The sequence below is a fragment of the Phacochoerus africanus genome, chromosome 4 (assembly GCF_016906955.1).
Source record: "Phacochoerus africanus isolate WHEZ1 chromosome 4, ROS_Pafr_v1, whole genome shotgun sequence".
Taxonomy (NCBI): Eukaryota; Metazoa; Chordata; class Mammalia; order Artiodactyla; family Suidae; genus Phacochoerus; species Phacochoerus africanus.
In genome coordinates this window covers 3,171,690-3,187,768 of record NC_062547.1, presented here as the reverse complement: position 1 = coordinate 3,187,768, position 16,079 = coordinate 3,171,690, and the positions used below count along the sequence as shown (strand labels likewise).

General features: G+C 59.3%; 1 protein-coding gene across 2 annotated transcripts; it reads left to right on the top strand.

Annotated features, from left to right (window-relative positions):
* The first annotated feature begins 1,022 nt into the window (after positions 1 to 1,022).
* FADD (Fas associated via death domain) lies at positions 1,023 to 11,932 on the top strand. 2 transcript variants are annotated; one of them, XM_047775038.1, is made up of 3 exons: positions 1,023 to 1,468; positions 3,419 to 3,552; positions 11,770 to 11,932. In XM_047775038.1, exons 1-3 carry the CDS (start codon positions 1,183 to 1,185, stop codon positions 11,917 to 11,919), a joined length of 570 nt encoding a protein of 189 aa, XP_047630994.1. In that variant the 5' UTR covers positions 1,023 to 1,182; the 3' UTR covers positions 11,920 to 11,932. The 2 variants fall into 2 exon arrangements, with proteins under 2 accessions (XP_047630994.1, XP_047630993.1); XM_047775037.1 differs by lacking the exon at positions 11,770 to 11,932 and having other exon boundaries at positions 1,026 to 1,468; positions 3,419 to 4,196.
* The last annotated feature ends 4,147 nt before the right edge of the window (positions 11,933 to 16,079 follow it).

Here is a 16,079-nt window from a genome sequence, read left to right as displayed (position 1 = left end):
TTAAAATTAGCTAATGGTGGCAGTTACAGAACTTTATGAAAATACTAAAAATGACTACATTGTACACTGTAAAGCAGTGAGTTGTAGGGAACGTGAATTGCACCTCGATTTTATATCTAATATACATTAATATATACATATTCATTCCCCACCCCTACTCCCAGGTAACTTATAAAAGGCTTCACCCCTCCTCTCCTCCCCTGCAGGGGCTTATCTCTGGAGCAGTAAAGCCCAACCTGGCGGCTCCTAATTCCTGCCTTCCCCTTGCTGACCACGCCCTGCCTCCCTGGCTCGGCTCCCGCCACCTCGTCCCCCTCCCCGTGCCTCTGCCCTGGCTTCCGCCCCGCCCTCTTCCGGGCTCACCTGCGCACCGGCCTCCTCTTCCCCGCACCTGCAGCAGGAGGCCGACTCTGACCCCGCCCCCCCGCCGCACTCCCATCCCCCCTCCCCGTGGCCCTGGGTCCTGCTAACTTCTGTCTTGCTGACCTGTATTACGTAACTTTGGGTACTGATGCTGTAAGCTCCGGGCAGGGGGGAATTCCGCACTTTGTTCCCAAATTTGTCTCCAGAACCTACTGCGTGGCAGACAGTAGGCGCTTAATAAACGTTAATAAGCATTCGAAAATAATGACGGTAACATTAAAAATGAAGTACTTATGAAACGCTAAAACCTCAATAAACCTCTGAAGTTTTTACTGCACACAGAAGTCCAGGGGGCACCAAAGGACAGGCCTTTTCGCAAATGTTAATAGAGAAATGCATTTATTATCGGCCTCCGCAGTGCAACACTCCACAGGAAACGAAGGCGGGCGCCCCCAGCAGGGGCCCTAGCTCTCGGGACCCCCAAGGCCACACAGGCCAACCCGGAGGGAGAAGGTCGGCAGGGCGCAGGCGCAGAGGCCGTCCCAAGGCCCCTCCGCCAGCGTGTCTGAAGCGCCCCCTTGCGGCCGCGGCCGCCTCCCGGGAGGAGCTGTCCACGGTTGGGCTCGGGGCGCATGCGCGGGTCGGGGGCGTTCTCGCGAGAGAAAGCGGGTCTGCGGCAGACTTCCGGTGGCGGGGCGCAGGGCGGGCAAAGTGGAAGCTGCGGCTGCCAGACGGAGGAGCTTCGGCGCGTGAGGAGGCGGGAGACCCGGTCTGCCGGAGCGCGGGCCGGCGAGCGGGCAGCAGCCCGCACCCGCCGCCATGGACCCGTTCCTGGTGCTGCTGCACTCGGTGTCGGCCAGCCTGTCAAGCAGCGAGCTGACCGAGCTCAAGTTCCTGTGCCAGGGACGCGTGGGCAAGAGGAAGCTGGAGCGCGTGCAGAGCGGCGTGGACCTCTTCTCCGTGCTCCTGGAGCAGAACGAGCTGAGTCCCGAGCACACTGCGCTGCTGCGCGAGCTGCTCGTCTCCCTGCGGCGCCAGGACCTGCTGCGGCGCCTGGACGCCTTCGAGGCGGGCGCGGCGGGCGGGGCGGCGCCGGAGGAGCGAGGTGGGGGCGGGGGTCGCGGGGGAGCGGGCGGCGCCGGAGGGGCGAGGGGGGGCGGGGGCTAGGGGGTGGGGGGGGCGGGCCGGGCGGGGCCCGAGAGGCGGGAGGGGGGGCGGGAGCCGGGAGGCGGGCGGGCGGGCCGGGCGGGAGGGGGTGGCCCTCCAGTGGTTTCGCTCTTCCCTGCGCCTAATCTTTTCCGGATTCGGTTTGCTTTTCCGGGTTGTGTTTTCTCTAAGCATTCCTGAGAGCCGGGTGACATGCCCGCTTTGCAGATAAGAGAACGAAAACTCAGAAAAGCGAACGTTTCCTAGGTTGTTGAGCACGGACACCCACCCCCCCCAGCCTCAGTGTTTTGTCCCGGTGTACATATTAGAAGTTACTGGAAAGAAATGGGCGTCGCTCACCTCCCAGGTGGGGGAATTCGGCCCTCCTGGGCATCCTCTGGGGGGTTTGTCTGCCCAGTTAATGCCCTTCTCCTCTGGCTGAAAATACTGTGATCATAAATCTTTAACAGGGGTCTCCTGTTCCTAGGCGAGGGGCCGGAGTCAGAGCTGTAGCTGCTGGCCACCGAGCCTCCACTGCACAACCTACACCACAGCTCATGGCAAGGCCAGATCCTTAACCCACTGAGCGAGGCCAGGGATCGAACCCTCATCCTCATGGATGCTAGTTGGGTTCGTTACCAATGAGCCGCAATGGGAACTCTGCAGCTTACGTGTTTAATTTGCACAATGAGTCTGTTAGGTAGCATCATCTATTACTATTCCTGATTTCCTATGGGAAGGACTGTGGCTGAGAGCGGTGTTAAGTGACGTGCCCAAGATGCTCAGCCTGTAACCAGCAGCCCGTAGGGTTGAAGGGGGCCGCCTGGCCGCCCTGGGTGACTGTAGCCACCACGCTGCTTTTGGGCTTCTTTCCACCCTCCCTGCGCTTGCAGGGGCTTCCAGCAGTGAGAGACCCGAGGGTAGCTGGGATTCTCAGCCACCCCTGTGTTCCCAGAGCCCAGGGAGCCGGGTGGACAGTGCCTTGAGGACATCTCACAGGCCTGAAGCTATGGCCTGGAATTAGTCATGTGGTCGCTGATCCAAAAAAGGATGTGACTGTGACACCGCGGGCATCCTCTTGGGACTGGTGCTTGCGAGGAACAAGCTGGGCAGCACGGCTGTGCCCGAGAGCAGCCAGTTTCAGGTTTATACACAGACATACTGGGCACGCAGCAGTGCCGAACAAGCAAGACAGGACGCACAAGTTGTTGTCGAGGAGAGTCAGGAGGGAGAGTTCTGGTCACAGTAAAAGGCAGCCCCCAAGATACAGCTCGTGACAGTTGAGGTTTATATGGTTTACGTCTGTCTCTGTCTTACTTACGGAGGAAGTTACGCCGGAAGCGTGACCGCTGGTCCGGCCGGGTTGATAAGGGGCGGTTTTTGCATAGCAGTTAAGAGTGGGCTCTGGCCCCACACCAGCCAGGCTTCCCATCCTGGCTTTGCCGTTGTCCAGCTGTGTGACCTCCGGAAGTGACGTGCCCTGTGTGGATGGTCATGGTGACACAGGTGCCCTCGTCCCAGGGCTGTCCGGGCGGGAGGTGTTTGCACCCAGGCCGACGGCGGCTCAGGCCTTGGGGCTGGGGTGCAGCTTGCAGGAGCCTCAGCTGGAGTCATTCCTCCTCCTCTCCTGCCGCGTGAGTCTGTGGTGCCCACCCCAGCAGTGACGATTCAGCAGACGAGGACACGGCAGCCGGGGACCAGAGACGGTGTCAGTCGGGGCAGCTTCCGTACTAAGACGCAGGGTATATGTCTCTGGGGCCGCCCCCAGCCCTCTGCTGCTGGGTGACGGCGGCCCCCGCGGGAGGACCGCCCGTGGACCCAGCACCCTGAAGCCCATCGGGATCGCGGGGTTGCCCGTCTCCTCGCGCCCCCAAAGCTGGCGGAGTCAGCCTGTCCTTTCCCTCCCCAGACCTGCGGGCAGCGTTTGACATCATCTGCGACAACGTGGGGAAGGACTGGAGGCGGCTGGCTCGGCAGCTCAAAGTGTCTGACGCCAAGATCGACGCCATCGAGGAGAAGTATCCCCGAAACCTGACCGAGCAGGTGAGGGAGTCGCTGCGAGTCTGGAAGAACAGCAGGAGGGAGGACGCGGCCGTGTCCCACCTGGTGGATGCGCTCAGGGCCTGCCGCCTGAACCTGGTGGCCGACCTGGTGGAGGAAGAGCAGCAGGCCCGGGCCTCCCGGAGGGAGAGCGGGAGCAGCGACCCTGTGTCTCTCATTTCCTGGGACGAGGACATGCCCGGGTCGGGAGCTTCCTGATGACCCGCTGCTCTTCCCAAGGCCCGAGGTTGACCCCGTCCTGTCTGCGCCAGCACTGCGATGACCCAGCCAGGAGCCGGGATGAGGGCCGGCGCCCGCCCGCAGAGCCAGGCAGGACCGTGGTCCCTATGGGCCCCCTGCGAGGGAGCCACTGTCACCCCCATTCACCCAGTCCCGGCGGGAGGATGCCGAGGGACCTTGTCCAGCACGTAGGAGTCTGTACAGATGAGCGGTCTGACCACTGCCAGTGAGGAGGCCAGTGGCGCCAGGGGGGCGGGAAGTGTTTGATTCGGCCGCTTGTTACTGTTTTGTATCAGAGTCACTCTCTTTCCCATAACAGAATTGGCCAGGGAGCTGGACCCTGGGGTTTTAAGAAGGGCTCTTTCTTCCGCTTTCTAAGGTAATCCCGTAAAAACAAGTGCCTTAAAGAGGAAGCCTCCGTATTATTGAGAATTTTCCATTCCCATGCACATCCTGCTGCAGCTGATCTCAGGCCCCGCCTGTGATCCAGGCTGCGTGTCGCACCAGCTCCAGGGATCAACAACCGGGCAGTGTTGACCTCGGCCAAGGGCGGTCTGCCAGGGGGCAGCTTTCACCAGCGCAGGGGCCTGCCCATCTCCAGGAGATATCAGAGCCAGGTGACTGTCCGTTATTGTGCCTTCTAGTTGTGACCTTGGGAAAGCTGCTCGTGACCTCATGCCATGCAGTGTTGCTGAGATCCTGGCAACACTCCCCTCCACGCGGTGACCCGGCCTTCAGCAGGAGTTTACACAGCCAGGCATGCTAGGCACTGGGGCCATGCAGTAGGCAAGACAGGAGTGGCCCTGCTCTGTTGACCTCAAAACCCTGGCCAGGAACAGAGTGTTAACCAGTTCATCATAAGTTCAAGGTGCTGCCAAGAAGCTGAGCCAAGTTCAGTCCCCGAGCAGTGTGGACCGGCCTGGTGTCACTCACTGAATAGCCCCTCCTCCCTGCAGCACCTGCCTCCTCAGGCCCCGGGTCAGGGTCTCTGGGTGACACACGATCGCTGTCAGTGAGGGAGTGGCTCGGCTCATGGGTCACTTTAGGAGAGAGGCGCTGTGTGGAGAGTGTGTCCACATTTCTTGAACAGAGATTTCAGAGGTGCTGGTCTCGCGGCTTAGGGTTTATCTGCTGAATGTGGGCTTTTCCTGATGCTCACCCTGCGTGCTCCGGCCTGGGCCTCACACTGGGAGGAGCCTGTGTCTGCCTCACAGCAGGTGCTCCCCCAGAGGCTCTGACAACATGTGCTCACAGCCCTTGGGCCCGGCGCTGGGCCAGGCTCAGTACACACACACCCCTCACACACACGCCAGAGCCGGACATGAGAGGAGCTGTTTCCATCTGCAAGGTGAGGGAGCTGGCGCGGCCTCACCACCTGAGCACGGGTCTGTGGTCCAGGACAGAAGAGGCGCCGGGCGAGAGGGGGCCTCTGCCCGCCTCCCAGGCCCAGTGGTCCACAGGGGCAGGGCTGCAGAGCCTGGTGAAGGGTGAGCTCACAAGAAACTGCCCCCAGAGGGGTGGGCTCAGGGCCGCGCAGACGCATTCATGTGTTTAGCCATCGATGGCCTGGAGGCTTCTAGGGTAGCTGCGCTGCCAGGCATTGAGAGAGACGAAGCAGGTGAGCCACCTGCCCTGGGGAAGCACAGAATTTCCCCAGCTCTGTGACACAAAGGGCATGATGACAGTACGGAAAAAAACGGGTGCCTTCATGGGCCCTCAGAATCAAGCAATGCCCAGCAAGTGTGAGAACAGGAGTTCCCATCGTGGTGCTGCGAAATGAATCTGACTGGAAACCGTGAGGTGGTGGGTTTGCTCCCTGGCCTCTCTCAGTGGGTTAAGGATCCAGTGTCGCTGTGAGCTGTGGTGTAGGTTGCAGGGGCGTCTCGGATCCTCTGTGGCTGTAGCTTAGGCTGGCAGCTGCAGCTCCAATTAGACCCCTAGCCTGGAAACCTATATGCTGCAGGTGCAGCTTTAAAAGAGTTCCCGTCGTGGCGCAGTGGTTAACGAATCCGACTAGGAACCATGAGGTTGCGGGTTCGGTCCCTGCCCTTGCTCAGTGGGTTAAGGATCCGGCGTTGCCGTGAGCTGTGGTGTAGGTTGCAGACGTGGCTCGGATCCCACGTTGCTGTGGCTCTGGCGTAGGCCGGTGGCTACAGCTCCAATTCAACCCCTAGCCTGGGAACCTCCATATGCCACAGGAGCGGCCCAAAGAAATAGCAAAAAGACAAAAAAAAAAGAATTTATTGGATGCTTTTTTTTTTTTTTTTAAATGGCTGGTCCCGTAGCACATGGATGTTCTCAGGCCAGGGATCAAATGTGGGCTGCAGGTGCGCCCACACCACAGCTGCAGCAGTGCCAGATCCTCGACTCACTGCCCCAGTGGGAACTCCAGTGTTTCTCTGTGGTCCTCCAGATACAGCCCTGGCTGTATCTTTCGTGCCTGACCTGGGTCTGTGCTGGGCTTTGCCACTGTAGGTCCCCACCCTGAAAAGGGACCACTGGGTAAACATAAAGTGTTTGCCCAAGCCTGTGGCACTGTTTTTTACCTTAAAAGCAAACATTGGCATGTCACCCAGAGGTCTGTTCTCTGCGGTCTCGGAAGACTGAGCCTGGTGATTGGCCGCTGTCCTGACTCGCCACCCACCCCTAGAGCCAGCTGCACCTCGCACGCCACCACCGCCGCCACCACTGGGCTGAGCCGCTCCAACGCAGGCGTGTTCTGGGGCTCCTCAGACGTCTCACGCGGACAGGCTGGCTCCCCCCACCTCCGCTGTCGGGGGGCAGGGTTGCTCAGGGCGGTTTTACCAACAACCCCTGTTCCCTTTGTACTTTGCAGTCTGTACAGTGTACCCTCTGATGAGGGTGACACAAGTTGTGGCTTTCCTTGAAGGCTAAGCTAAGAGCCCCATGTTTGCCCTCTTAACCCTTCCCCTGAGGAGGGGAGGGTCCAAGCATTTGCCTGAGATTCCTGCCACAAAAGGGGTTTTGATCCTGGGACAAAGGGTCACTCCCTCCCCTGGCCCCACAGGTTCCCCGGATTCACAGCTTCCCTCCCGCCTGCCCTCTGACCCCCTGGTCCCAGCCAGCCCTGCTCCTGGACACGGGCTGGCGGCCCCATCCCGGGGTCCTCTCCCTGCCAGACCTTCCATGGGCGGGGGTTCGTAACACCTCAGCCACCCCCAAACTGGGCTGTGACGTGGCAGACCACCAGTCACATTGTGGGCCCCTGTCTGCAGCTCTCTCCAGAATGTTCTCCCAGCCACGCCCCTCAGACTCCTTACCTGACCTTGCACCAGCCCATCACCCTCTCACTCTGGCCCCCTCTCCTAGGCCCTTAGTGCCACCCACATCTCCTGAGGCCCCCAGACCCACATAGTCAGCTGCCTGGGGAAGACCAGCTTTCTGGGGGTCAGGACGTGGGCACCGCAGGGGCAGGTGTTCTGCACACCTCAGGCCCAGCATTCCCCACCTGGGCACAGTTCCATGCCTGGCACCTCGGTCCAGCCGCCCTTCTGGGCTCGCTCCTGCATGACAGCCCCCTGGATGCAACCTCACGTGGGTCTCATCCCCACCCACTCCCAGGACAACCCACCTCTGCTCCGTGCTGCTCTGCCCCTTCTAACCACAAGTCACACTGCAGGCCCCAGCTCTGTCCTCAGAAACCACAAACTCTCTTCCAGTTACGTGTCTATTTCCATGGTCACTGTTGTGAGTCAGTCCCCCGCTGCCTGCTCCAACAGGACTTGTGTGTGCGTTGTGTGTTGGAACTGGGCCCGGCAAGCATGACTCGGGGTAGCCTATGTGGGGGGGGAGGGTGGCCAGTCCCCCTGCACCTGCTGCAACAGGGGCAGCTCTGCTCTTTCACCGGGAGGGTTTGCGCCTGAAAACCGTTCTTATCACAGAGGCCCCCCTGTTCTTAAGTCAGGGACCACGGACACCCTGCTGGGTGTCCCGCGTGTTTTCCCAGCACAGTAGTTGTCACCAGGGAACGGAAGTGGTGTGTGAGCAGGTCCTGGTCAAGCCCAGGCCACCTGGAGTGGCCGGAACACCAGACCGGGGTGGGCCACTCGGGCATCCAGGTGCCAGACGGGGCTGTGCCTCCTGTCCCCACACCTGCCTGGAGACCGTCTAGACGGGGGGGTGATGATTGTGTTTCAGCACAACACCTGTTTCATGGGACAGAGTTCCTGCTTGGGGCGGTGACAGAAGTTCTCAAGATGGGTGGGAGTGATGGTGACGAGCTTGTGACGTACCTGGTGGCACCTAAAGGCGGTGAAGCGGTGAGATGTCTGGGGCATGTTATTTTACCTCGGTTTAAAGGCACCAAAGCTCACATTGCCGCTTTGCATTAGTGGTTTCACACTAGCCATTTAACTGCGTTATTGATCTAAGTGGTATCTGTTTTGTGGGCTTCTCTCATTCTAATTTGAATTTTGTGGGTGTATGATGAATTACCAGGCTAGAAGCACAGGCTTACATCCGGCTTGTGTTTGTGTCAAAGTAACAGTATTTCAAAAAAGCCTTGCCCCTTGCTCCTTCCAGAGGGGTTTCCAGCTGCAAGGTCCCCGGGCCCCGCAGGGGGCGACCAGCCCTGTGCAGCTGCCCCCTGAACACCCCCCATCCCCAGACACCCGGGGAAGTGCGGCCTCCCCCAGCATCCACCACCTGCGCTCGAGCCCCTCCCGCCCTGGTCGCACCTCCAGGCGCAGTCCCCAGCACTGCCCAGGGCACCTGTGAGCACAGACTGTGCTCACCCAGTGGGTGAATCAACTGCGACAACGCAGGGACCTCTGTCCATCACACCCCACGGCGACTGAGACCAGGATCTGCCCTTGACACCATCTAGTCCCAGCAAGGGCCAGCCAGCGACCCCAGGGAGGCAGCCGAAGGGTCCCCTCCCTTGGCAGCATTGCTGCCACGTGCACGAGGGCACACCTCCTTGCCCTGGGTGCTGTGGAACAGCCGGTCCCTTCACGTGTCCACCCACCCACCCGTGCCTGCCTTCGGCATGTTCTCAGCACAGGGCCCACCTCTGTGTCCAATCTGATGGGACCCTCCTTCTCTCCACTGGCGCGAGCTTCCAGGAGATGAGTGGTGGCAAGTGGGCATTACTGGCACATGACAAATACCCCTGCACCTCATTGTTGTCATTCCTGAGCGATGGCATTGTTTAAAAGGATGGCTTTGCACCAACCTGACCACACGTTCCTCGGTCCCCCGAGGTCTTCCTGGACCAGCCTGACCACTCATTCGCCAGTGCCCCGAGGCCTTCCTGGGGAACCGGCCCCAGTGCTCCTCACTAAGGAGCATGTGACCCAGGCCCGGCCACCAAGGCCTATCGCAGGAAGGGGACTCCTCTGTCGCCTGGCCCCACCCGTGTCTGCAGCACAGACCAAACCCAAAGACACTGGAAATACAGAGGTGTGTGGGTGTGTGGGTGTGTGGGCAGGGCTGGGAGAGAACTGAGGGTCGGGGTTAATACGGGAGGTTAGTGGAAAGGACACGGTGCCGCGGAGAGGCGTTCCCAGGAGGCTGGCCTCGAGCCAAAGGCCCGGGTTCGATTCCCAGCCCTGCTACTTAGCAGCTGTGACATTGGGCGGCTTCACTTTTCTACAAGGTGGAGGATTATAGGTCCTACCTCAACGGGACGGGACACTGGGGGGTTCTGTGACGCGTTCGTGAAGCCCCGGGTAAGGACAAGGACACCGCTCTTGTTCCTGGGCTGTCTTGTAATCACAACAACATCGGTGTAGCTGATGGCAGAGCCGAGAGACAAGGGTCACAAGTTGCTAAGTCACCTTGCTCTGCCCCAGGCCCCTGCCCCAGGCGCTAACACGTTCCTTAAAGTTCTTGAAGACACTTAGGTTGGATTTTCTGATCTGCGATGCAGGGAACAGCTTCATAGTGATCATAGGGGAGTTCAGAAAGTAAAGATGATGTTTCAAATCAGAAAAAAAGTTCAATAAATGGGGTCGTGACAACTAGGAATGATGGGTCCCTCCTGACATCACTCCTTCCTCCAAAGTAAATCCCAGGTGCACACGAGATGGGGTTTTGTTTTTCTTTAACATGAGGCAACCCTGGGTGATTTATCTTGAAGAGGCGGGAAAGGGCCACAAAAAGACGAATCAATTGACTACTTCAAAAACTGAAATGTCTACGTGTCAAAAAAAGAAATAGGAATTCCCTGGAGTTCCCATTGTGGCCCAGTGGGTTAAGAACCCAACTAGTATCCGTAAGGATACGGGTTCAATTCCTGGCCTCGCTCAGTGGGTTAAGGATCTGGCATTGCCGTGAGCTGTGGTGAAGGTCGCAGATGTGCCTGGGATCTGGCGTGGCCGTGGCTGTGGCGTAGGCCAGCAGCTGTAGCTCCAGTTAGACCCCTAGCCTGGGAACCTCCATATGCCACAGGTGCATAGAAAAAAGAAAGAAAAAAAAGAATTGGGGTTTTTTAAGTGCTTTGGGGCTTGCCTCTTGGTGTCACAGGAACCTTGAGCTGTAACAAGGGAGGTTGTCTCCCCGTTTGACAGGTCAGGAAATGGGATGCAGGGGAGTCTGGTCATTGGCCCTGGGCTCTCGTATTGGGAGGCAGCAAAGCGAGGTCCCTGGTCACTCTGCTGGATGGAGAGAACCAGCCTCTCGGCAGGATCTTCTAGTCCCCAGACAGGCACAACTGGCCAGAAGGCGGCCCAGCGTGGGGTGGGGGGGGCGAAGGCAGGGGCTGCCTGTCCCACCGCAGGCTGTCACCAGGGCGGGAGCGACCCCAGAAGCTAAAATAAGACTTGTGTGCTCCAAAAATGCTCTGCCGAGGGCACTGCCAGCGCTGAAAATAGGCCCGCGTGCTGGCTTCCCGCCCAGGACTCGGGGTGGAGCACCAGAGCCCCACTTCCATCCCACCCCTTTTATCCAGGGAAGTCAGGCCCTCGCCACCAGGAGCTGCCTTGCTCCACGCAACGCTTGCTGGAGAGTCTGGGCAGACTCGGGAGAGTCACTTGTGGGCTCACTGGCTTGTGCTCGCGGCCAGCAGAGGTGCAGGAAGCTCTTTACGAGCCCGGGGACCCCAAGGACGGCTTCCTCTCACTGTGCTGAGAGGACGCAGACAAGTCCCCTGCCCCTCTGCCGCCCGCAGCTTCACCTGCGTCCCCAGCCTTCCCCCTCGTCTCAAGAGGTGAAGACGTAGGCCCAGAGGGAAGGAGAGAGGGGGACCAGCCTTCTTGGCACACCTCCCAGGTCCCTCGTACCTTGGCCTCCCTAAGAGACTCCTCATCCCGTGTTACAGAAGGGAAGACCGAGGCGCAGAGAGGCCAGGGAGCTTGCTCTGGGTCACGTCACAAAGCTCTTTGGTGGTGAAGCTCTACCAGGAGTTAGGATCCCTGGTACTGAGTCAATACACCCTCCCACCTCCATGGGGAAGGACAGAGGGGCTCAGACACCCCCACCGGCAACCCCGCAGGGCCCCTGGGCGCCTCCGACCCCAGGCTGCGCACCCTGACCCTGGGAGCAGGCGGCTCTGGTGCAGCCTGGTCTCTGCCAGCTGCGTGGCAAATGGCTTGTTCCTTCCCTGAGCCAGGCAGTGACCACTGACCGCGTGGCGAGGATGAGCGGGTAGGACCCAGGGTGGGCGTCCCAGCCGAGGCTTCAGGCGGCGTCTGGCTGGTGTCTCTGCAGTGTCTTACGCCCGATTCTGCTCCTTTTGGGCCTCGCCCCGGCCTCCTGCCATCTGGGCTGCAAAAGACCACCTTTGCCCCCGTCCTCTGCCCAGTTCCGCCGCGGCTCCTGACTCTGCCCTGTGGTGCCGCTGGGCTGGCACCTGCCCCAGAGCCTGGCATTCAAGCCAACTCCAGCCTTACCCGGTTTCCCAACATAGGCCTTCTCTGGCCAAACTCCTCCCTAGAAGGTGCCTTGGGCTGTGACCGCGCCCCCCCCCGCCCCCACCCGGTGTCTGTCCTCCTCACCCCATCTCCCCCCCACCACCCGCAGGAGCCTGATCGTAACCCCGACACGGACTCTGCTGACGTATCCTGCTCTGAGACGTGGAGCAAGACCCTGGACCTCTCTGAGCTTTGGTTTCTTCGTGTGTGGAAATGTCATTCAGGAGTCCCTGCTGTGGCTCAGCAGGTTAGGACCTAACTAGTATCCATGAGGAAGCGGGTTCCATCCCTGGCCTCACTCAGTGGGTTAAGGATCCGGCGTTGCTGTGGCTGGGTGTAGGCCAGCAGCTGCAGATCCAATTCAACCCCTAGCCCGGGAACTTCCATGCGCCACGGGTGTGGCCCTAAAAAGACAAAAAGTCATTCAATTCAATGCATATTTATTGAAATCCTGTTCTGTCCACCCAGTCTGGGAATCAGTAGTGGAGAAAGCTCCTTTTCTTCTATTTGCAACTTTTAAATGCTGCCTCATGTGCAAGCGGCATGTATTTAAAACTTCTATTAAAACAATGATGTTTGAAACAAGACTTAGAGAGGGGGAGGATAGCTCGCTCCCAGAGCTGCTGTGAGGATGAAGGGAGGTAGCGTGCGGTCTCCTGTCCAGCAAAGAGGACACGCTCCCCCAACCACAGCTTCAGCGAAACGCCACGCTCTCAGCTCCTGTTGTAAGACTTCTTCGGTTAAACCTGACCCCCACCTCCTCTAGACTCTCATGACACCTTTGTCCAGCCAGCCAGCCACCCACCTACCCACCACCCCATCCACTCACTCAGCCAGCCCCAATAAGTCACCTGTCCATCCATCCTCCACCCATCTACCCACCCACCCATCCACTCACTCAACCAGCCGCAGTAAACCCTCCACCCATCCATCCATCCACCTTCCTATCCCTCCATCCATGCATCCTCTCATCCATCCATCTATCCATTCACACACCCACCCAGCCCCAACACACTCATCCACTCGTCAGTTATTTACTGCATACCTACAAGTGCCAGGTCCTCTGCCAGGTGGGTGGGCGATAATGACAGTAGAGCCCCAGTCCTTCCCCTCAAGGGGACAGCTGTCAGGTGAGGGACAGACACCATCAGAAAGTATTTGCTCTCCATCACCCGAGTTTTGCTAGGTTGTGCACAGAGTAAATACGCTCCGTGGAGCTCATGGTGCAGGCACGTGACTTGCAGAAAAGTGGGACCTGAAAGTTGAGACCTAAAAGTAGAACAGGCAGGCGAAGACAGGGAGCCCCTCCCCTGTGAAAGGTGGGAGGTCGGAAGGTCAAGAGGGGAGATCACGATGGAGCCTTGGGCTTGAAGTTGAGAGTAGCCAAGAGCTTAGAGGCCACAGAGGACCTCATAGCCACATAGGGAATTCGAACTTTGTCCCGAGAGCAGGCTTGGACACGCAGGGAGGGTCGTGATAAGGTTCTGGGTTTGGAGCCCTCAGTGTGTGTGGACAGTGGGCTGGAGGGATAGGAAGCCGGGGTGAGCAGCAGTGGTCCAGGGGAGCCACTGGAAAGCTGAAGCGGAGGTGACCTGGGCAGGAGAGGGCGACGGGAGCTGGAGCAGGGCACGGGCACTGGGGGCCAGAGGACAGAGTAAGATCGGAAGACGCCTGCCCCTTCGTCCTGAAGATTTTCACCCTCCAGGGAAGTTGAAAGAACCCTGGGAGACCACCATCTCCACTTGGACCCAGCAATCACCACCATGTTTGTCTTCTGCCTCCTCTCAATAGACAGCAAGACAGGCAGAGTTCCTTTTCCTGAGCCACCTGGGCGTAGGTTGCAGTCACGGCGACGCTTCCTCCCTGCCTCCTTCCGCTGCATCTCCTGGAATAAGGGCGTTTTCCTCCTTCACCACGCGGCCAGCATCGCACTGGAAATTCCACAGGACGGCATCTGCTGTCCAGTCCACGTTCAGATTTCCCCAGTTATTTCAGGAATGTCTTTCATGGTTGGGTTGTGTTAGTTTTGAAATTCCGGGGCCCGTCAAGTTTCCAGGATTGTGTATCTTTGGCTTTCAAGAAGGACTCAGGAGGTGGAAGGTGGAAGGTGTAGGCTTGCTGATCACTGGATGGCGGCGGTGGTGGGCTGGGTGAGCAGGAAGGCATCCGGGGGCTGCCTGGGCTCCCGCTTGGGCAGCCAGGATGCAGTTCCCCAGATGCGGAGCCCAGCACGGGAACCGATGTCGAGAGAGAGGAGGTGTGGCCTGCAGGTGGAAAGGCAGAAGATGATCTCGGCGGGACACAGCCTGGGGGCTGTATTAGCGTCCTGGAGCTGCCACGACAAGTGACCACAAACCAGGTGCCTTAAAACAACAGCAGCGTATTCTCTCATGGTTCAGGAGGCAGCAATCCGAAATCCAGGCGTCGGTGTGGCTGTGTCCCTCCAAATGCTCCGTGGAGAAAGCCTTCCTCGCTCCTTCCAGCTTCCGGTGGTTCGGGGCCCTCTTTGCCTTCCAGCTGCATCCCTCGGATCTCTGCCCCCTTCTGCCCCTTGGCCTTCTCCCCAGTGCATCTTCACACTGTCCTCTTTTAAGGATGCTGGGCACTGGATTTAGAGCTTATCTTATATCGAGTGAGACATGTGACCCCATCTCAACAAATTGCATCTGCTCAGACCCTATTTCCAAATAAGCTCACACTCTCAGGTTCCAGGTGGACATGAATTTAGCAGGACACGATTCAACCCACCGCAGGGACCATCAGCCTCTAGATGGAAACTGAAAGCTCAGGATGAGTGAGCTTGCCCAGGGGTCCAGATAGAGAGGGGGGCTTGGGAAGGATGGGCGATGGGGGGAGGGGATGTTTAAGGGGTCACTGTAGGTTTGGCCACAGCTGGAAGGTGGGGAGGACGTGGCTTCAGCAGAGCCAAGTGCTATGGGAAGGGACCTGCTGAACTGCAGGCCCTGGGCTCCTCGAGGAAATTAATTTCAGGGTGCTGCTTGGGGAAAAACCTAGGCTTTCTTTTTTTTCTTTTTTTCTTTTTTTGGTCAGGGCGTGCAGTGTCTTGATGTGGGTGCTCAGTTCCCAGACTAGGGGTCGAACCTGCGCCACAGTGAAAGCTCAGAATCCTAACCCCTGGGCCACAAGGGAACTCCCTATGTGGTTGTTTTTATATACTACGTGTCTGATGCTGTCACTTCTTCCCAGAGGACCATAAGCCCCTCCAGCTTAGGGACCCCGAGCTTGACAGTCCCAGCCCCCAGGACAGTGCCCGGGCTCGTAACACATAATGAGTGTTACGTGAGCGGGCGAATGGGGGCCAGCGTCCTGGCTGAGCTTCTCATCTGTCCGAGGTTCCTAGTATTGAGGAAGGGGCCCCCCCGCCACCGTTCAACAGGGGTCAGAGCTCTGGGGGGCCCAAGGGCAGGTGCTTCCAGACCCCCAGGTGACTGCCACAGTCCTGGCGTCGGCCCAGCAAGCCTCCCCTGGACCTGCTGCCGTGGCCCTGCTGCTCAGCCCGCCCTTCCGTCTCCACTTCTGCCTCCGACAAGCTGCCTCGGCCCAAAGCCCTGGCGAAGCCACTCCCAGCTCCGCCTGGCTCCCGGAAGGCTGGCTGGGCCGGTCTCTGGTTTGGGTTTCTTCAGTTTTTATTGCAGGTTCCCTCGTCTTTTCTCACGAGAGACTCGCTTGTCATCCTGGGGCAGGTTGCCACCTGGCCAGTGAGTGGGAGCCCGAGGCCCTGTTCCCACACCCCCTGGAGCCCCAGCGGCACGGCTTTCGGGGAGGGGCCCACAGGCCGTGAGAAAGGGGCAGTGCGGGGGGCGGGGGGGGCAGAGAAGGGAGTGGAGGGAGGACACGCTTCCCCCCTTGCAGAATCCCCCTTCCATCAGGCAGAGGAAATCTGAGCACCCAGATCTTTGGGAAGAGGATTCGAAGGAGCAGCAGACGCCCCAGCCTCCGCGCTGGCTCGTCCTTCTGCCTGGACCTTCCTCCCACCCTCCCCGTGACTCACTCTTACTTGTTTTTTCTGTCCTGCCGCCCATGATGCTTCTTCCAGGAAGACGCCTTGCTTTTCCCAGGCCTGAGGTGATGCCCCAGGCTCTGAGTCCCCCACCATCTCCTTCCCCTGCACTCTGTCTGCACCCTCAGAATCTGGGTTCAACTGCCCTCCCTGTGTCCTGGGCACCTGCCCCGCAGCACCTCACAGGCTTGCGGCAGCTGGGACAGGAGTTGGCCCGGTACCTCTCTCTCCCTCCTCTCCAGGACCAAGCCCATCGACTCACTGCCTGAGGCGCCTGGCTTCCCCCTCTCTCACGGGGACCGTGGCCAGCCAGGAGCTGTGGGGAGAGATGGGGCAGGAGAAGCAAGCTGGACGGGAGGGGCTGCTTGGCAAGGTGACCTCCTGGAGCAGGTGACTTT

Coding starts and splice junctions, on each gene's coding strand:
- FADD (XM_047775037.1), top strand. CDS start 1,183: ATGGACCCGTTCCTGGTGCTGCTGCACTCGGTGTCGGCCAGCCTGTCA. Junction 1,469..3,418: donor GGCGGCGCCGGAGGAGCGAG/GTGGGGGCGGGG, acceptor TTCCCTCCCCAG/ACCTGCGGGCAGCGTTTGAC.